Source organism: Somniosus microcephalus, unplaced genomic scaffold (genome assembly GCF_052327205.1).
Source record: "Somniosus microcephalus isolate GS21.2 unplaced genomic scaffold, FLI_Smic_1.0 unresolved_chr7, whole genome shotgun sequence".
Classification (NCBI taxonomy): Eukaryota; Metazoa; Chordata; class Chondrichthyes; order Squaliformes; family Somniosidae; genus Somniosus; species Somniosus microcephalus.
Window position 1 is genome coordinate 24,929,961 of NW_028225185.1, and position 22,121 is coordinate 24,952,081.

The 22,121-nt window shown below is 54.9% G+C and overlaps 2 protein-coding genes across 3 annotated transcripts in view; one reads left to right on the forward strand and one right to left on the reverse strand.

Moving 5' to 3' along the window:
- LOC147086635 (forkhead box protein P2-like) overlaps nt 1–22,121 on the reverse strand; it is a 427,219-nt gene that overhangs the window by 74,362 nt on the left and 330,736 nt on the right. The gene's annotated exons all lie outside the window — the stretch shown is intronic.
- LOC147086636 (properdin-like) overlaps nt 10,510–22,121 on the forward strand; it is a 184,552-nt gene continuing 172,940 nt past the window's right edge. Inside the window, exons 1-2 of the mRNA XM_085978229.1 lie at nt 10,510–10,588; nt 11,332–11,527. Of these exons, the coding sequence (XP_085834355.1) occupies nt 10,510–10,588; nt 11,332–11,527 (275 nt within the window). The remainder of the gene's footprint in view (nt 10,589–11,331; nt 11,528–22,121) is intronic.

The following is a 22,121-nucleotide window of genomic DNA, read 5'->3' on the forward strand; positions in this document are numbered from 1 at the left end:
ACAGTGATCACCGAGACACCGTCTATACTGCCCCCAGACAGTGATCACCGAGACACCGTCTATACTGCCCCCAGACAGCGATCACCGAGACACCGTCTATACTGCCCCCAGACTGTGATCACCGAGACACCGTCTATACTGCCCCAGACAGCGATCACCGAGACACCGTCTATACTGCCCCCAGACAGTGATCACCGAGACACCGTCTATACTGCCCCCAGACAGTGATCACCGAGACACCGTCTATACTGCCCCCAGACTGTGATCACCGAGACACCGTCTATACTGCCCCCAGACTGTGATCACCAAGACACCGTCTGTACTGCCCCCAGACAGTGATCACCGAGACACCGTCTATACTGCCCCCAGACAGTGATCACTGAGACTCCGTCTATACTGCCCCCAGATAGCGATCACTGAGACACCGTCTATACTGCCCCAGACTGTGATCACCGAGACACCGTCTATACTGCCCCAGACTGTGATCACTGAGACACCGTCTATACTGCCCCCAGACTGTGGTCACTGAGACGCCGTCTATACTGCCCCCAGACAGTGATCACCGAGACACCGTCTGTACCAGCCCCCAGACAGCGATCACCGAGACACCGTCTATACTGCCCCCAGACAGTGATCACCGAGACACCGTCTATACTGCCCCCAGACTGTGATCACTGAGACACCGTCTATACTGCCCCCAGACTGCGATCACCGAGACACCGTCTATACTGCCACCAGACTGTGATCACTGAGCCACGGTCTATACTGCCCCCAGACAGCGATCACTGAGACACCGTCTATACTGCCCCAGACAGTGATCACCGAGACACCGTCTGTACTGCCCCCAGACTGTGATCACTGAGACACCGTCTATACTGCCCCCAGACAGTGATCACCGAGACACCGTCTATACTGCCCCCAGACAGTGATCACTGAGACGCCGTCTGTACCAGCCCCCAGACTGCGATCACCGAGACACCGTCTATACTGCCCCCAGACAATGATCACCGAGACACCGTCTTTTCTGCCCCAGACTGTGATCACCGAGACTCCGTCTATTCTGCCCCAGACAGTGATCACCAAGACACCGTCTATACTGCCCCCAGACAGCGATCACCGAGACACCGTCTATACTGCCCCCAGACTGTGATCACCGAGACACCGTCTATACTGCCCCCAGACTGTGATCACCGAGACACCGTCTATACTGCCCCCAGACAGTGATCACCGAGACACCGTCTATACTGCCCCCAGACTGTGATCACTGAGACACCGTCTATACTGCCCCCAGACTGTGATCACCGAGACACCGTCTATACTGCTCCCAGACAGTGATCACCGAGACACCGTCTATACTGCCCCCAGACTGTGATCACCGAGACACCGTCTATACTGCCCCCAGACAATGATCACCGAGACACCGTCTATACTGCCCCCAGACTGTGATCACCGAGACACCGTCTATACTGCCCCCAGACAATGATCACCGAGACACCGTCTATACTGCCCCCAGACTGTGATCACCGAGACACCGTCTATACTGCCCCCAGACAATGATCACTGAGACACCGTCTATACTGCCCCCAGACAATGATCACTGAGACACCGTCTGTACTGCCCCCAGACAGCGATCACTGAGACGCCATCTATACTGCCCCTAGACTGTGATCACCGAGACTCCGTCTGTACCAGCCCCCAGACAGTGATCACTGAGACTCCGTCTATACTGCCCCCAGACTGTGATCACTGAGACACCGTCTATACTGCCCCAGACAGCGATCACGAGACACCGTCTATACTGCCCCCAGACTGCGATCACCGAGACACCGCCTATACTGCCCCCAGACTGTGATCACCGAGACACCGTCTGTACTGCCCCAGACTGTGATCACTGAGACACCGTCTGTACTGCCCCAGACTGTGATCACCGAGACACCGTCTGTACCAGCCCCCAGAGAGCAATGACCGAGACACCGTCTGTACTGCCCCAGACTGTGATCACCGAGACTCTGTCTATACTGCCCCCAGACTGTGATCACTGAGACACCGTCTGTACCAGCCCCCAAACAGTGATCACTGAGACACCGTCTGTACTGCCCCAGACAGCAATCACTGAGACTCCGTCTATACTGCCCCAGACAGTGATCACCGAGACACCGTCTGTACTGCCCCAGACAGCGATCACTGAGACACCGTCTGTACTGCCCCAGACTGTGATCACTGAGACTGCGTCTGTACCGCCCCAGACTGTGATCACCGAGACACCGTCTGTACCGCCCCAGACTGTGATCACTGAGACACCGTCTGTACCGCCCCAGACTGTGATCACCGAGACACCGTCTGTACCGCCCCAGACTGTGATCACTGAGACACCGCCTGTTCCGCCCCAGACTGTGATCACCGAGACACCGTCTATACTGCCCCCAGACTGTGATCACCGAGACACGGTCTGTACTGCCCCCAGACAGCGATCACCGAGACACCGTCTATACTGCCCCCAGACAGTGATCACCAAGACTCCGCCTGTACTGCCCCCAGACTGTGATCACCGAGACTCCGTCTATACTGTCCCCAGACAGCGATCACCGAGACACCGTCTATACTGCCCCCAGACAGTGATCACCGAGACACCGTCTATACTGCCCCCAGACAGCGCTCACCGAGACACCGTCTATACTGCCCCCAGACTGTGATCACCGAGACACCGTCTATACTGCCCCCAGACTGTGATCACCGAGACACCGTCTATACTGCCCCCAGACTGTGATCACCGAGACACCGTCTATACTGCCCCCAGACAGTGATCACCGAGACACCGTCTATACTGCCCCAGACAGCGATCACCGAGACACCGTCTATACTGCCCCCAGACAGTGATCACCGAGACACCGTCTATACTGCCCCCAGACAGCGATCACCGAGACACCGTCTATACTGCCCCCAGACAGTGATCACCGAGACACCGTCTATACTGCCCCCAGACAGTGATCACCGAGACACCGTCTGTACTGCCCCCAGACAGTGATCACCGAGACACCGTCTATACTGCCCCCAGACTGTGATCACCGAGACTCCGTCTATACTGCCACCAGACAGTGATCACTGAGACACCGTCTATACTGCCCCGAGACAGTGATCACCGAGACACCGTCTATACTGCCCCCAGACTGTGATCACCGAGACACCGTCTATACTGCCCCTAGACAGTGATCACTGAGACACCGTCTATACTGCCCCCAGACTGTGATCACCGAGACTCCGTCTATCCTGCCCCCAGACAGTGATCACCGAGACACCGTCTATACTGCCCCCAGACAGTGATCACCGAGACACCGTCTATACTGCCCCCAGACAGTGATCACCGAGACACCGTCTATACTGCCCCCAGACAGTGATCACCGAGACACCGTCTATACTGCCCCCAGACTGTGATCACCGAGACACCGTCTATACTGCCCCCAGACAGTGATCACCGAGACACCGTCTATACTGCCCCCAGACAGCGATCACCGAGACACCGTCTATACTGCCCCCAGACAGTGATCACCGAGACACCGTCTTTTCTGCCCCAGACTGTGATCACCGAGACTCCGTCTATTCTGCCCCAGACAGTGATCACCAAGACACCGTCTATACTGCCCCCAGACAGCGATCACCGAGACACCGTCTATACTGCCCCCAGACTGTGATCACCGAGACACCGTCTATACTGCCCCCAGACTGTGATCACCGAGACACCGTCTATACTGCCCCCAGACAGTGATCACCGAGACACCGTCTATACTGCCCCCAGACTGTGATCACTGAGACACCGTCTATACTGCCCCCAGACTGTGATCACCGAGACACCGTCTATACTGCCCCCAGACAGTGATCACCGAGACACCGTCTATACTGCCCCCAGACTGTGATCACCGAGACACCGTCTATACTGCCCCCAGACAATGATCACCGAGACACCGTCTATACTGCCCCCAGACTGTGATCACCGAGACACCGTCTATACTGCCCCCAGACAATGATCACCGAGACACCGTCTATACTGCCCCCAGACTGTGATCACCGAGACACCGTCTATACTGCCCCCAGACAATGATCACTGAGACACCATCTATACTGCCCCCAGACAATGATCACTGAGACACCGTCTGTACTGCCCCCAGACAGCGATCACTGAGACGCCATCTATACTGCCCCTAGACTGTGATCACCGAGACTCCGTCTGTACCAGCCCCCAGACAGTGATCACTGAGACTCCGTCTATACTGCCCCCAGACTGTGATCACTGAGACACCGTCTATACTGCCCCAGACAGCGATCACGAGACACCGTCTATACTGCCCCCAGACTGCGATCACCGAGACACCGCCTATACTGCCCCCAGACTGTGATCACCGAGACACCGTCTGTACTGCCCCAGACTGTGATCACTGAGACACCGTCTGTACTGCCCCAGACTGTGATCACCGAGACACCGTCTGTACCAGCCCCCAGAGAGCAATGACCGAGACACCGTCTGTACTGCCCCAGACTGTGATCACCGAGACTCTGTCTATACTGCCCCCAGACTGTGATCACTGAGACACCGTCTGTACCAGCCCCCAAACAGTGATCACTGAGACACCGTCTGTACTGCCCCAGACAGCGATCACTGAGACTCCGTCTATACTGCCCCCAGACAGTGATCACCGAGACACCGTCTGTACTGCCCCAGACAGCGATCACTGAGACACCGTCTGTACTGCCCCAGACTGTGATCACTGAGACTGCGTCTGTACCGCCCCAGACTTTGATCACCGAGACACCGTCTGTACCGCCCCAGACTGTGATCACTGAGACACCGTCTGTACCGCCCCAGACTGTGATCACCGAGACACCGTCTGTACCGCCCCAGACTGTGATCACTGAGACACCGCCTGTTCCGCCCCAGACTGTGATCACCGAGACACCGTCTATACTGCCCCCAGACTGTGATCACCGAGACACCGTCTGTACTGCCCCCAGACAGCGATCACCGAGACACCGTCTATACTGCCCCCAGACAGCGATCACCAAGACTCCGCCTGTACTGCCCCCAGACTGTGATCACCGAGACTCCGTCTATACTGTCCCCAGACAGTGATCACCGAGACACCGTCTATACTGCCCCCAGACAGCGATCACCGAGACACCGTCTATACTGCCCCCAGACAGTGATCACCGAGACACCGTCTATACTGCCCCCAGACAGCGCTCACCGAGACACCGTCTATACTGCCCCCAGACTGTGATCACCGAGACACCGTCTATACTGCCCCCAGACTGTGATCACCGAGACACCGTCTATACTGCCCCCAGACTGTGATCACCGAGACACCGTCTATACTGCCCCCAGACAGTGATCACCGAGACACCGTCTATACTGCCCCCAGACAGCGATCACCGAGACACCGTCTATACTGCCCCCAGACAGGGATCACCGAGACACCGTCTATACTGCCCCCAGACAGCGATCACCGAGACACCGTCTATACTGCCCCCAGACAGCGATCACCGAGACACCGTCTATACTGCCCCAGACAGTGATCACCGAGACACCGTCTATACTGCCACCAGACAGCGATCACCGAGACACCGTCTATACTGCCCCCAGACAGTGATCACCGAGACACCGTCTATACTGCCCCCAGACAGTGATCACCGAGACACCGTCTGTACTGCCCCCAGACAGTGATCACCGAGACACCGTCTATACTGCCCCCAGACTGTGATCACCGAGACTCCGTCTATACTGCCACCAGACAGTGATCACTGAGACACCGTCTATACTGCCCCCAGACTGTGATCACCGAGACTCCGTCTATCCTGCCCCCAGACAGTGATCACCGAGACACCGTCTATACTGCCCCCAGACAGTGATCACCGAGACACCGTCTATACTGCCCCCAGACAGTGATCACCGAGACACCGTCTATACTGCCCCCAGACAGTGATCACCGAGACACCGTCTATACTGCCCCCAGACTGTGATCACCGAGACACCGTCTATACTGCCCCCAGACAGTGATCACCGAGACACCGTCTATACTGCCCCCAGACAGCGATCACCGAGACACCGTCTATACTGCCCCCAGACAGTGATCACCGAGACACCGTCTTTTCTGCCCCAGACTGTGATCACCGAGACTCCGTCTATTCTGCCCCAGACAGTGATCACCAAGACACCGTCTATACTGCCCCCAGACAGCGATCACCGAGACACCGTCTATACTGCCCCCAGACTGTGATCACCGAGACACCGTCTATACTGCCCCCAGACTGTGATCTCCGAGACACCGTCTATACTGCCCCCAGACAGTGATCACCGAGACACCGTCTATACTGCCCCCAGACTGTGATCACTGAGACACCGTCTATACTGCCCCCAGACTGTGATCACCGAGACACCGTCTATACTGCCCCCAGACAGTGATCACCGAGACACCGTCTATACTGCCCCCAGACTGTGATCACCGAGACACCGTCTATACTGCCCCCAGACAATGATCACCGAGACACCGTCTATACTGCCCCCAGACTGTGATCACCGAGACACCGTCTATACTGCCCCCAGACTGTGATCACCGAGACACCGTCTATACTGCCCCCAGACAATGATCACTGAGACACCGTCTATACTGCCCCCAGACAATGATCACTGAGACACCGTCTGTACTGCCCCCAGACAGCGATCACTGAGACGCCATCTATACTGCCCCTAGACTGTGATCACCGAGACTCCGTCTGTACCAGCCCCCAGACAGTGATCACTGAGACTCCGTCTATACTGCCCCCAGACTGTGATCACTGAGACACCGTCTATACTGCCCCAGACAGCGATCACGAGACACCGTCTATACTGCCCCCAGACTGCGATCACCGAGACACCGCCTATACTGCCCCCAGACTGTGATCACCGAGACACCGTCTGTACTGCCCCAGACTGTGATCACTGAGACACCGTCTGTACTGCCCCAGACTGTGATCACCGAGACACCGTCTGTACCAGCCCCCAGAGAGCAATGACCGAGACACCGTCTGTACTGCCCCAGACTGTGATCACCGAGACTCTGTCTATACTGCCCCCAGACTGTGATCACTGAGACACCGTCTGTACCAGCCCCCAAACAGTGATCACTGAGACACCGTCTGTACTGCCCCAGACAGCGATCACTGAGACTCCGTCTATACTGCCCCCAGACAGTGATCACCGAGACACCGTCTGTACTGCCCCAGACAGCGATCACTGAGACACCGTCTGTACTGCCCCAGACTGTGATCACTGAGACTGCGTCTGTACCGCCCCAGACTGTGATCACCGAGACACCGTCTGTACCGCCCCAGACTGTGATCACTGAGACACCGTCTGTACCGCCCCAGACTGTGATCACCGAGACACCGTCTGTACCGCCCCAGACTGTGATCACTGAGACACCGCCTGTTCCGCCCCAGACTGTGATCACCGAGACACCGTCTATACTGCCCCCAGACTGTGATCACCGAGACACCGTCTGTACTGCCCCCAGACAGCGATCACCGAGACACCGTCTATACTGCCCCCAGACTGTGATCACCGAGACTCCGTCTATACTGTCCCCAGACAGCGATCACCGAGACACCGTCTATACTGCCCCCAGACAGTGATCACCGAGACACCGTCTATACTGCCCCCAGACAGCGCTCACCGAGACACCGTCTATACTGCCCCCAGACTGTGATCACCGAGACACCGTCTATACTGCCCCCAGACTGTGATCACCGAGACACCGTCTATACTGCCCCCAGACTGTGATCACCGAGACACCGTCTATACTGCCCCCAGACAGTGATCACCGAGACACCGTCTATACTGCCCCCAGACAGCGATCACCGAGACACCGTCTATACTGCCCCCAGACAGTGATCACCGAGACACCGTCTATACTGCCCCCAGACAGCGATCACCGAGACACCGTCTATACTGCCCCCAGACAGTGATCACCGAGACACCGTCTATACTGCCCCCAGACAGTGATCACCGAGACACCGTCTATACTGCCCCCAGACTGTGATCACCGAGACTCCGTCTATACTGCCCCCAGACTGTGATCACTGAGACTCCGTCTATACTGCCCCCAGACAGTGATCACTGAGACACCGTCTATACTGCCCCCAGACAGTGATCACCGAGACACCGTCTATACTGCCCCCAGACTGTGATCACTGAGACACCGTCTGTACTGCCCCCAGACAGTGATCACCGAGACACCGTCTATACTGCCCCCAGACAGTGATCACTGAGACGCCGTCTGTACCAGCCCCCAGACTGCGATCACCGAGACACCGTCTATACTGCCCCCAGACAGTGATCACCGAGACACCGTCTATACTGCCCCCAGACTGTGATCACCGAGACTCCGTCTATACTGCCCCCAGACAGCGATCACCGAGACACCGTCTATACTGCCCCCAGACAGCGATCACCGAGACACCGTCTATACTGCCCCCAGACAATGATCACTGAGACACCGTCTGTACTGCCCCCAGACTGTGATCACTGAGACACCGTCTATACTGCCCCCAGACTGTGATCACCGAGACACCGTCTATACTGCCCCCAGACTGTGATCACCGAGACACCGTCTATACTGCCCCCAGACAGTGATCACCGAGACACCGTCTATACTGCCCCTAGACAGCGATCACTGAGACACCGTCTGTACTGCCCCCAGACAGTGATCACCGAGACACCCTCTATACTGCCCCCAGACTGTGATCACCGAGACACCGTCTATACTGCCCCCAGACAATGATCACCGAGACACCGTCTATACTGCCCCCAGACTGTGATCACCGAGACACCGTCTATACTGCCCCCAGACAATGATCACCGAGACACCGTCTATACTGCCCCCAGACAATGATCACTGAGACACCGTCTATACTGCCCCCAGACAGCGATCACTGAGACGCCGTCTATACTGCCCCTAGACTGTGATCACCGAGACTCCGTCTGTACCAGCCCCCAGACAGTGATCACTGAGACTCCGTCTATACTGCCCCCAGACTGTGATCACCGAGACACCATCTGTACTGCCCCAGACTGTGATCACTGAGACACCGTCTATACTGCCCCCAGACTGTGATCACCGAGACACCGTCTGTACTGCCCCAGACTGTGATCACTGAGACACCGTCTATACTGCCCCCAGACAGTGATCACCGAGACACCCTCTATACTGCCCCCAGACTGTGATCACCGAGACACCGTCTATACTGCCCCCAGACAATGATCACCGAGACACCGTCTATACTGCCCCCAGACTGCGATCACCGAGACACCGCCTATACTGCCCCCAGACTGTGATCACCGAGACACCGCCTATACTGCCCCCAGACTGTGATCACCGAGACACCGCCTATACTGCCCCCAGACTGTGATCACTGAGACACCGTCTGTACTGCCCCAGACTGTGATCACCGAGACACCGTCTGTACCAGCCCCCAGAGAGCAATGACCGAGACACCGTCTGTACTGCCCCAGACTGTGATCACCGAGACTCCGTCTATACTGCCCCCAGACTGTGATCACTGAGACACCGTCTGTACCAGCCCCAGACTGTGATCACTGAGACTCCGTCTGTACTGCCCCAGACTGTGATCACTGAGACACCGTCTGTACCGCCCCAGACTGTGATCACCTAGACTCCGTCTGTACCGCCCCAGACTGTGATCACTGAGACTCCGTCTGTACTGCCCCCAGACAACGATCACCTAGACTCTGTACCGCCCCAGACTGATCACCTAGACTCTGTACCGCCCCAGACAACGATCACCCAGGCTCTGTCTGTACCGCCCCAGACAGCGATCACCTAGACTCTGTCTGTACTGCCCCAGACTCTGATCACCGAGACTCCGTCTGTACCGCCCCAGACAGCGATCACCCAGACTCCGTCTGTACTGCCCCCAGACTGTGATCACCGAGACTCCATCTGTACTGCCCCAGACAGCGATCACCCAGACTCTGTCTGTACCGCCCCAGACAGCGATCGCTGCGACTGTCTATGTTGGGAGGAAGTGGTTGGGTCTAAGGGGCTTTTTCTGATTGTCAGTGTTGGCAGAGTTGAGGGTTTAAACTTTTGGCTACGAACAGCCGGTCTCTGTGTGAACTACCCGTGAAAATCCTGTGACTGAATCCACCCGACCCTCCAAATAATCCTGAGTTATACGCGCAGAGTACACGCGATGAGATGAAAGGTGATAACGTGCAGTGGGCAACACCGAGATTCCATGAATGAAATGTTCAAATCAAGTCTCACTCCAGTGCGGAGGAAACCAGTCAGAGTTGGGAAGTATTGATCAGTCTTGAGTGAATGTGCAGTTTAATCAGGTTCCAGGGGCTGGCCGAGGATCCCAGGGCAGGGGAATCCAATAATCCTGCTCATTGTCGGGCTGTCAGCATCCAATCCCGCCTGCTTCACTCGTCCTTCCGCCTTGTGAGGCCAGCAAGAGATGGCCAACATCGTCAGGGAGGAGCAGGTATATGGCACCCTGCCAGTGTGGCTCCGACTCCAGGCCAAGACCCCCCAAGGCACTTGATCGTCACCCCGTCCACCACCTTAAACATTCACTCCCTCCACCACCGGCGCACCGTGGCTGCAGTGTGGACCATCTACAAGATGCACTGCAGCAACTCGCCAAGGCTTCTTCGGCAGCACCTCCCAAACCCGCGACCTCTTCCACCTAGAAGGACAAGGGCAGCAGGCGCATGGGAACACCGCCACCTCCAAGTTCCCCTCCGAGTCACACACACCATCCTGACTTGGAAATATATCAGCCGATCCTTCATCGTCGCTGGATCAAAATCCTGGAACTCCCTCCCTAACAGCGCTGTGGGAGTACCTTCACCACACGGACTGCAGCGGTTCAAGAAGGCGGCTCACCACCACCTTCTCGAGGGCGACTAGGGATGGGCAATAAATGCCGGCCTTGCCAACGACACCCACATCCCAGGAACTAATTTAGGAAAAAGCCCCAGCCAACAGCCCCAGACCTCCCGTCTCCCCACGCCATGCTACGACTCTTGAGCGAGAGTTCAGTTTGAAACTCGCTCTCAGCGCGGTGCTGGTCAGTCTCTGTCCGTCAGACGGGGGAATTCAGAAACCTGGACTTGGTCAAGCCTCCCACAGAGAAAGCACAGGGTCGCAGCACAAGGTCACTTCACAGTTCTCCGACCGTTGAGCCCGTTAATTCTGCTAGCCTCTGGCAATCGGATAATCCTCCCTCCACTGATTCACTGACTCTGTTACTGAGTTTCCTGAGGGGTCGGGTCAGGGGAAAGGCACAGTGACCCTGGTTTAACGCACTATCCTGTGTCAGGGGCAGCCACGGTCCGCTGCTTCAGTGGGTTGGACTCAAAGACCGGAAACTGCACCGATCTGATTGGCGATGGGATCGAAGAGGAGGATTGCTGTCTGAACACCAACTACTGCTTTCAAACAGGACATAGCAGAACCTCCAATTCCTGCCGGTGAGTCACGTACAACTCTCCGTCCGTGCTTCCTCCATCCGTCCATCCTTCCTCCGTCCGTCCTTCCTCCATCCATCCGTCCATCCTTCCTCCGTCCGTCCTTTCTCCATCCATCCTTCCTCCGTCCGTCCGTCCTCCCTCCGTCCGTCCTTCCTCCATCCGTCCATCCTTCCTCCCTCCGTCCGTCCTCCGTCCGTCCATCCTCCATCCGTCCGTCCTTCCCCCGTCCGTCCGTCCTTCTCCATCCGTCCATCCTTCCTCCATCCGTCCATCCTTCCTCCATCCATCCTTCCTCTGTCCATCCTTCCTCCATCCGTCCATCCTTCCTCTGTCCATCCTTCCTCCATCCGTCCATCCTTCCTCTGTCCATCCTTCCTCCATCCGTCCATCCTTCCTCTGTCCATCCTTCCTCTGTCCATCCTTCCTCCGTCCATCCTTCCTCTGTCCATCCTTTCTTCCTCCGTCCATCCTTCCATCCTTCCTCCGTCCGTCCTTCCTCCATCCGTCCATCCATCCATCCTTCCTTCCTCCATCCATCCATCCTCCATCCGTCCTCCCTCCGTCCGTCCTCCCTCCGCCCGTCCTCCCTCCGCCCGTCCTCCCTCCCTCCGTCCTCCCTCCGTCCGTCCTCCCTCCGTCCGTCCTCTGCATCTAACCCGTGCTGTACCTGCCCTGGGAGTGTTTGATGGGACAGTGTAGAGGGAGCTTTACTCTGTATCTACCCCGTGCTGTACCTGCCCTGGGAGTGTTTGATGGGACAGTGTAGAGGGAGCTTTACTCTGTATCTAACCCCGTGCTGTACCTGCCCTGGGAGTGTTTGATGGGACAGTGTAGAGGGAGCTTTACTCTGTATCTAACCCCGTGCTGTACCTGCCCTGGGAGTGTTTGATGGGGACAGTGTAGAGGGAGCTTTACTCTGTATCTAACCCGTGCTGTACCTGCCCTGGGAGTGTTTGATGGGACAGTGTAGAGGGAGCTTTACCCCGTATCTAACCCCGTGCTGTACCTGCCCTGGGAGTGTTTGATGGGGACAGTGTAGAGGGAGCTTTACTCTGTATCTAACCCGTGCTGTACCTGCCCTGGGAGTGTTTGATGGGACAGTGTAGAGGGAGCTTTACTCTGTATCTAACCCCGTGCTGTACCTGCCCTGGGAGTGTTTGATGGGACAGTGTAGATGGAGCTTTACTCTGTATCTAACCCGTGCTGTACCTGCCCTGGGAGTGTTTGATGGGACAGTGTAGAGGGAGCTTTACTCTGTATCTAACCCGTGCTGTACTTGCCCTGGGAGTGTTTGATGGGGACAGTGTAGAGGGAGCTTCACTCTGTATCTAACCCGTGCTGTACCTGCCCTGGGAGTGTTTGATGGGACAGTGTAGAGGGAGCTTTACTCTGTATCTAACCCGTGCTGTACCTGCCCTGGGAGTGTTTGATGGGACAGTGTAGAGGGAGCTTTACTCTGTATCTAACCCGTGCTGTACCTGCCCCGGGAGTGTTTGATGGGGACAGTGTAGAGGGAGCTTTACTCTGTATCTAACCCGTGCTGTACCTGCCCTGGGAGTGTTTGATGGGGACAGTGTAGAGGGAGCTTTACTCTGTATCTAACCCGTGCTGTACCTGCCCTGGGAGTGTTTGATGGGACAGTGTAGAGGGAGCTTTACTCTGTATCTAACCCATGCTGTACCTGCCCTGGGAGTGTTTGATGGGACAGTGTAGAGGGAGCTTTACTCTGTATCTAACCCGTGCTGTACCTGCCCTGGGAGTGTTTGATGGGGACAGTGTAGAGGGAGCTTTACTCTGTATCTAACCCATGCTGTACCTGCCCTGGGAGTGTTTGATGGGACAGTGTAGAGGGAGCTTTACTCTGTATCTAACCCGTGCTGTACCTGCCCTGGGAGTGTTTGATGGGGACAGTGTAGAGGGGGCTTTACTCTGTATCTAACCCGTGCTGTACCTGCCCTGGGAGTGTTTGATGGGGACAGTGTAGAGGGAGCTTTACTCTGTATCTAACCCGTGCTGTACCTGCCCTGGGAGTGTTTGATGGGACAGTGTAGAGGGAGCTTTACTCTGTATCTAACCCGTGCTGTACCTGCCCTGGGAGTGTTTGATGGGACAGTGTAGAGGGAGCTTTACTCTGTTTCTAACCCGTGCTGTACCTGCCCTGGGTGTGTTTGATGGGACAGCGTTGGGGGAAGCTTTACCCTGTATCTAACCCGTGCTGTACCTGCCCTGGGAGTGTTTGATGGGGACAGTGTAGAGGAAGCTTTACTCTGTTTCTAACCCGTGCTGTACCTGCCCTGGGAGTGTTTGATGGGACAGTGTAGAGGGAGCTTTACTCTGTATCTAACCCGTGCTGTACCTGCCCTGGGAGTGTTTGATCGGACAATGTAGAGGGAGCTTTACTCTGTATCTAACCCGTGCTGTCCCTGCCCTGGGAGTGTTTGATGGGACAGTGTAGAGGGAGCTTTACTCTGTATCTAACCCGTGCTGTTCCTGCCCTGGGAGTGTTTGATGGGGACAGTGTAGAGGGAGCTTTACTCTGTATCTAACCCGTGCTGTATCTGCCCTGGGAGTGTTTGATGGGACAGTGTAGAGGGAGCTTTATTCTGTATCTAACCCCGTGCTGCACCTGCCCTGGGAGTGTTTGATGGGGACAGTGTAGAGGGAGCTTTACTCTGTATCTAACGTGCTGTACCTGCCCTGGGAGTGTTTGATGGGACAGTGTAGAGGGAGCTTTACTCTGCATCGAACCCGAGCTGTACCTGCCCTGGGAGTGTTTGAAGGGACAGTGTAGAGGGAGCTTTACTCTGTATCTAACCTGTGCTGTACCTGTCCTCGGAGTGTTTGATGGGACAGTGTAGAGGGAGTTTTACTCTGTATCTAACCCGTGCTGTACCTGCCCTGGGAGTGTTTGATGGGACAGTGTAGAGGGAGCTTTACTCTGTATCTAACCCGTGCTGTACCTGCCCTGGGAGTGTTTGATGGGGACAGTGTAGATGGAGCTTTACTCTGTATCTAACCCCGTGCTGTCCCTGCCCTGGGAGTGTTTGATGGGGACAGTGTAGAGGGAGCTTTACTCTGTATCTAACCCATGTACTACCTGCCCTGGGAGTGTTTGATGGGGACAGTGTCGAGGCAGCTTTACTCTGTATCTAACCCATGCTGTACCTGCCCTGGGAGTGTTTGATGGGGACAGTTTAGAGGGAGCTTTACTCTGTGTCGAACCCGGGCTGTACCTGCCCTGGGAGTGTTTCATGGGGACAGTGTAGAGGGAGCTTTACTCTGTTTCTAACCCGTGCTGTACCTCCCCTGGGAGTGTTTGATGGGACAGTGTAGAGGGAGCTTTACTCTGTATCTAACCCGTGCTGTACCTACCCTGGGAGTGTTTGATGGGACAGTGTAGAGGGAGCTTTACTCTGTATCTAACCCGTGCTGAAGCTGCCCTGGGAGTGTTTGATGGGGACAGTGTAGAGGGAGCTTTACTCTGTATCTAACCCCGTGCTGTCCCTGACCTGGGAGTGTTTGATGGGGACAGTGTAGATGGAGCTTTACTCTGTATCTAACCCCATGCTGTACCTGCCCTGGGAGTTCTTGATGGGGACAGTGTAGAGGGAGCTTTACTCTGTATCTAACCCGTGTTGTACCTGCCCTGGGAGTGTTTGATGGGACAGTGTAGAGGGAGCTTTACTCTGTATCTCACCCGTGCTGTACCTGCCCTGGGAGTGTTTGAAGGGACAGTGTAGAGGGAGCTTTACTCTGTATCTAACGCGTGCTGTACCTGTCCTCGGAGTGTTTAATGGGACAGTTTAGAGGGAGCTTTACTCTGTATCTAACCCGTGCTGTACCTGCTCTGGGAGTGTTTGATGGGACAGTGTAAAGGGAGCTTTACTCTGTATCGAACCCGTGCTGTACCTGCCCTGGGAGTGTTTGATGGGGACAGTGTAGAGGGAGCTCTACTCTGTATTTAACCCCGTGCTGTACCTGCCATGGGAGTGTTTGATGGGGACAGTGTAGAGGGAGCTTTACTCTTTTTCTAACCCGTGTTGTACCTGCCCTGGGAGTGTTTGATGGGGACAATATAGAGGCAGCTTTACTCTGTATCGAACCCGTGCTGTACCTGCCCTGGGAGTGTTTGATGGGGACAGTGTAGAGGGAGCTTTACTCTGTATCTAAACCGGGCTGTACCTGCCCTGGGAGTGTTTGATGGGACAGTGTAGAGGGAGCTTTACTCTGTATCTAACCCATGCTGTACCTGCCCTGGGAGTGTTTGATGGGGACAGTGTAGAGAGAGCTTTACTCTGTATCTAACCCGTGCTGTCCCTGCCCTGGGAGTGTTTGATGGGACAGTGTAGAGGGAGCTTTACTCTGTATCTAACCCGTGCTGTTCCTGCCCTGGGAGTGTTAGATGGGGACAGTGTAGAGGGAGCTTTACTCTGTTTCTAACCCGCGCTGTACCTGCCCTGGGAGTGTTTGATGGGACAGTGTAGAGGGAGCTTTACTCTGTATCTAACCCATGCTGTACCTGCCCTGGGAGTGTTTGATGGGACAGTGTAGAGGAAGCTTTACTCTGTATGTAACCCATGCTGTACCTGCCCTGGGAGTGTTTGATGGGACAGTGTAGAGGGAGCTTTACTCTGTATCTAACCCGTGCTGTACCTGCCCTGGGAGTGTTTGATGGGACAGTGTAGAGGGAGCTTCACTCTGTATCTAACCCCGTGCTGTACCTGAGCTGGGAGTGTTTGATGGGGACAGTGTAGAGGGAGCATTATTCTGTATCTAACCCGTGCTGTACCTGCCCTGGGAGTGTTTGATGGGACATTGTAGATGGAGCTTTACTCTGCATCTACCCCGTGCTGTACCTGCCCTGGGAGTGTTTGATGGGACATGTAGAGGGAGCTTTACTCTGTATCTAACCCGTGCTGTACCTGCCCTGGGAGTGTTTGATGGGGACAGTGTAGAGGGAGCTTTACTCTGTATCTAACCCGTGCTGTACCTGCCCTGGGAGTGTTTGATGGGACAGTGTAGAGGGAGCTTTACTCTGTATCTAACCCGTGCTGTACCTGCCCTGGGAGTGTTTGATGGGACAGTGTAGAGGGAGCTTTACTCTGTATCTAACCCGTGCTGTACCTGCCCTGGGAGTGTTTGATGGGACAGCGTTGGGGGAAGCTTTACCCTGTATCTAACCCGTGCTGTACCTGCCCTGGGAGTGTTTGATGGGGACAGTGTAGAGGTAGCTTTACTCTGTATCTAACCCGTGCTGTACCTGCCCTGGGAGTGTTTGATCGGACAATGTAGAGGGAGCTTTACTCTGTATCTAACCCGTGCTGTCCCTGCCCTGGGAGTGTTTGATGGGACAGTGTAGAGGGAGCTTTACTCTGTATCTAACCCGTGCTGTACCTGCCCTGGGAGTGTTTGATGGGACAGCGTTGGGGGAAGCTTTACTCTGTATCTAACCCGTGCTGTTCCTGCCCTGGGAGTGTTTGATGGGGACAGTGCAGAGGGAGCTTTACTCTGTATCTAACCCGTGCTGTATCTGCCCTGGGAGCGTTTGATGGGACAGTGTAGAGGGAGCTTTATTCTGTATCTAACCCCGTGCTGCACCTGCCCTGGGAGTGTTTGATGGGGACAGTGTAGAGGGAGCTTTACTCTGTATCTAACGTGCTGTACCTGCCCTGGGAGTGTTTGATGGGACAGTGTAGAGGGAGCTTTACTCTGCATCGAACCCGAGCTGTACCTGCCCTGGGAGTGTTTGAAGGGACAGTGCAGAGGGAGCTTTACTCTGTATCTAACCTGTGCTGTACCTGTCCTCGGAGTGTTTGATGGGACAGTGTAGAGGGAGCTTTACTCTGTATCTAACCCGTGCTGTACCTGCCCTGGGAGTGTTTGATGGGACAGTGTAGAGGGAGCTTTACTCTGTATCTAACCCGTGCTGTCCCTGCCCTGGGAGTGTTTGATGGGGACAGTGTAGAGGGAGCTTTACTCTGTATCTAACCCGTGTAGTACCTGCCCTGGGAGTGTTTGATGGGGACAGTGTAGAGGCAGCTTTACTCTGTATCTAACCCATGCTGTACCTGCCCTGGGAGTGTTTGATGGGGACAGTTTAGAGGGAGCTTTACTCTGTGTCGAACCCGGGCTGTACCTGCCCTGGGAGTGTTTGATGGGGACAGTGTAGAGGGAGCTTTACTCTGTATCTAACCCGTGCTGTACCTACCCTGGGAGTGTTTGATGGGACAGTGTAGAGGGAGCTTTACTCTGTATCTAACCCGTGCTGAAGCTGCCCTGGGAGTGTTTGATGGGACAGTGTAGAGGGAGCTTTACTCTGTATCTAACCCCTGTGCTGTCCCTGACCTGGGAGTGTTTGATGAGGACAGTGTAGATGGAGCTTTAATCTGTATCTAACCCCGTGCTGCACCTGCCCTGGGAGTGCTTGATGGGGACAGTGTAGAGGGAGCTTTACTCTGTATCTAACCCGTGTTGTACCTGCCCTGGGAGTGTTTGATGGGACAGTGTAGAGGGAGCTTTACTCTGTATCTCACCCGTGCTGTACCTGCCCTGGGAGTGTTTGATGGGACAGTGTAGAGGGTGCTTTACTCTGTATCTAACGTGCTGTACCTGCCCTGGGAGTGTTTGATGGGACAGTGTAGAGGGAGCTTTACTCTGTATCTAACCCATGCTGTACCTGCCCTGGGAGTGTTTGATGGGACAGTGTAGAGGTAGCTTTACTCTGTATCTAACCCGGGCTGTACCTGCCCTGGGAATGTTTGATGGGACAGTGTAGAGGGAGCTTTACTCTGTATCTCACCCGTGCTGTACCTGCCCTGGGGGTGTTTGATGGGACAGTGTAGAGGGAGCTTTACTCTGTATCTAACCCGTGCTGTACCTGCCCTGGGAGTGTTTGATGGGACAGTGTAGAGGGAGCTTTACTCTGTATCTAACCCGTGTTGTACCTGCCCTGGGAGTGTTTGATGGGGACAGTGTACAGGGAGCTTTACTCTGTATCTAACCCGTGCTGTACCTGCCCTGGGAGTGTTTGATGGGGACAGTGTAGAGGGAGCTTTACTCTGTATCTAACCCGGGCTGTACCTACCCTGGGAGTGTTTGATGGGAACAGTGTAGAGGGAGCTATATTCTATCTAACCCGTGCTGTACCTGCCCTGGGAGTGTTTGATGGGACAGTGTAGAGGGAGCTTTACTCTGTATCTAACCCGTGCTGTACCTGCCCTGGGAGTGTTTGATGGGACAGTGTAGAGGGAGCTTCACTCTGTATCTAACCCCGTGCTGTACCTGAGCTGGGAGTGTTTGATGGGGACAGTGTAGAGGGAGCATTATTCTGTATCTAACCCGTGCTGTACCTGCCCTGGGAGTGTTTGATGGGACAGTGTAGATGGAGCTTTACTCTGCATCTACCCCGTGCTGTACCTGCCCTGGGAGTGTTTGATGGGACAGTGTAGAGGGAGCTTTACTCTGTATCTAACCCGTGCTGTACCTGCCCTGGGAGTGTTTGATGGGGACAGTGTAAAGGGAGCTTTACTCTGTATCTAACCCGTGCTGTACCTGCCCTGGGAGTGTTTGATGGGACAGTATAGAGGGAGCTTTACTCTGTATCTAACCCGTGCTGTACCTGCCCTGGGAGTGTTTGATCGGACAATGTAGAGGGAGCTTTACTCTGTATCTAACCCGTGCTGTCCCTGCCCTGGGAGTGTTTGATGGGACAGTGTAGAGGGAGCTTTACTCTGTATCTAACCCGTGCTGTTCCTGCCCTGGGAGTGTTTGATGGGTACAGTGTAGAGGGAGCTTTACTCTGTATCTAACCCGGGCTGTACCTGCCCTGGGAATGTTTGATGGGACAGTGTAGAGGGAGCTTTACTCTGTATCTCACCCGTGCTGTACCTGCCCTGGGGGTGTTTGATGGGACAGTGTAGAGGGAGCTTTACTCTGTATCTAACCCGTGCTGTACCTGCCCTGGGAGTGTTTGATGGGACAGTGTAGAGGGAGCTTTACTCTGTATCTAACCCGTGTTGTACCTGCCCTGGGAGTGTTTGATGGGGACAGTGTACAGGGAGCTTTACTCTGTATCTAACCCGTGCTGTACCTGCCCTGGGAGTGTTTGATGGGGACAGTGTAGAGGGAGCTTTACTCTGTATCTAACCGGGCTGTACCTACCCTGGGAGTGTTTGATGGGAACAGTGTAGAGGGAGCTATATTCTATCTAACCCGTGCTGTACCTGCCCTGGGAGTGTTTGATGGGACAGTGTAGAGGGAGCTTTACTCTGTATCTAACCCGTGCTGTACCTGCCCTGGGAGTGTTTGATGGGACAGTGTAGAGGGAGCTTCACTCTGTATCTAACCCCGTGCTGTACCTGAGCTGGGAGTGTTTGATGGGGACAGTGTAGAGGGAGCATTATTCTGTATCTAACCCGTGCTGTACCTGCCCTGGGAGTGTTTGATGGGACAGTGTAGATGGAGCTTTACTCTGCATCTACCCCGTGCTGTACCTGCCCTGGGAGTGTTTGATGGGACAGTGTAGAGGGAGCTTTACTCTGTATCTAACCCGTGCTGTACCTGCCCTGGGAGTGTTTGATGGGGACAGTGTAGAGGGAGCTTTACTCTGTATCTAACCCGTGCTGTACCTGCCCTGGGAGTGTTTGATGGGACAGTATAGAGGGAGCTTTACTCTGTATCTAACCCGTGCTGTACCTGCCCTGGGAGTGTTTGATCGGACAATGTAGAGGGAGCTTTACTCTGTATCTAACCCGTGCTGTCCCTGCCCTGGGAGTGTTTGATGGGACAGTGTAGAGGGAGCTTTACTCTGTATCTAACCCGTGCTGTTCCTGCCCTGGGAGTGTTTGATGGGTACAGTGTAGAGGGAGCTTTACTCTGTATCTAACCCGTGCTGTATCTGCCCTGGGAGTGTTTGATGGGACAGTGTAGAGGGAGCTTTATTCTGTATGTAACCCCGTGCTGCACCTGCCCTGGGAGTGTTTGATGGGGACAGTGTTGAGGGAGCTTTACTCTGTATCTAACGTGCTGTACCTGCCCTGGGAGTGTTTGATGGGACAGTGCAGAGGGAGCTTTACTCTGTATCTAACCCGTGCTGAAGCTGCCCTGGAGTGTTTGATGGGACAGTGTAGAGGGAGCTTTACTCTGTATCTAACCCCGTGCTGTCCCTGACCTTGGAGTGTTTGATGGGGACAGTGTAGATGGAGCTTTACTCTGTATCTAACCCCGTGCTGTACCTGCCCTGGGAGTGCTTGATGGGGACAGTGTAGAGGGAGCTTTACTCTGTATCTGACCCGTGTTGTACCTGCCCTGGGAGTGTTTGATGGGACAGTGTAGAGGGAGCTTTACTCTGTATCTCACCCGTGCTGTACCTGCCCTGGGAGTGTTTGATGGGACAGTGTAGAGGGTGCTTTACTCTGTATCTAACGTGCTGTACCTGCCCTGGGAGTGTTTGATGGGACAGTGTAGAGGGAGCTTTACTCTGTATCTTACCCATGCTGTACCTGCCCTGGGAGTGTTTGATGGGACAGTGTAGAGGTAGCTTTACTCTGTATCTAACCCGGGCTGTACCTGCCCTGGGAGTGTTTGATGGGACAGTGTAGAGGGAGCTTTACTCTGTATCTCACCCGTGCTGTACCTGCCCTGGGAGTGTTTGATGGGACAGTGTAGAGGGTGCTTTACTCTGTATCGAACGTGCTGTACTTGCCCTGGGAGTGTTTGATGGGGCAGTGCAGAGGTAACTTTACTCTGTATCTGAGCCTGCCCTGGGAGTGTTTGATGGGGACAGTGTAGAGGGAGCTTTACTCTGTATCTAACCCGTGCTGTACCTGCCCTGGGAGTGTTTGATGGGGACAGTGTAGAGGGAGCTTTACTCTGTATCTCACCCGTGCTGTACCTGCCCTGGGAGCGTTTGATGGGACAGTGTAGAGGGAGCTTTACTCTGTATCTAACCCGTGCTGTACCTGCCCTGGGAGTGTTTGATGGGGACAGTGTACAGGGAGCTTTACTCTGTATCTAACCCGTGCTGTACCTGCCCTGGGAGTGTTTGATGGGGAGAGTGTAGAGGGAGCTTTACTCTGTATCTAACCCGGGCTGTACCTACCCTGGGAGTGTTTGATGGGAACAGTGTTGAGGGAGCTATATTCTATCTAACCCGTGCTGTACCTGCCCTGGGAGTGTTTGATGGGACAGTGTAGAGGGAGCTTTACTCTGTATCTAACCCGTGCTGTACCTGCCCTGGGAGTGTTTGATGGGACAGTGTAGAGGGAGCTTCACTCTGTATCTAACCCCGTGCTGTACCTGAGCTGGGAGTGTTTGATGGGACAGTGTAGAGGGAGCATTATTCTGTATCTAACCCGTGCTGTACCTGCCCTGGAGTGTTTGATGGGACAGTGTAGATGGAGCTTTACTCTGCATCTACCCCGTGCTGTACCTGCCCTGGGAGTGTTTGATGGGACAGTGCAGAGGGAGCTTTACTCTGTATCTAACCCGTGCTGTACCTGCCCTGGGAGTGTTTGATGGGGACAGTGTAGAGGGAGCTTTACTCTGTATCTAACCCGTGCTGTACCTGCCCTGGGAGTGTTTGATGGGACAGTGT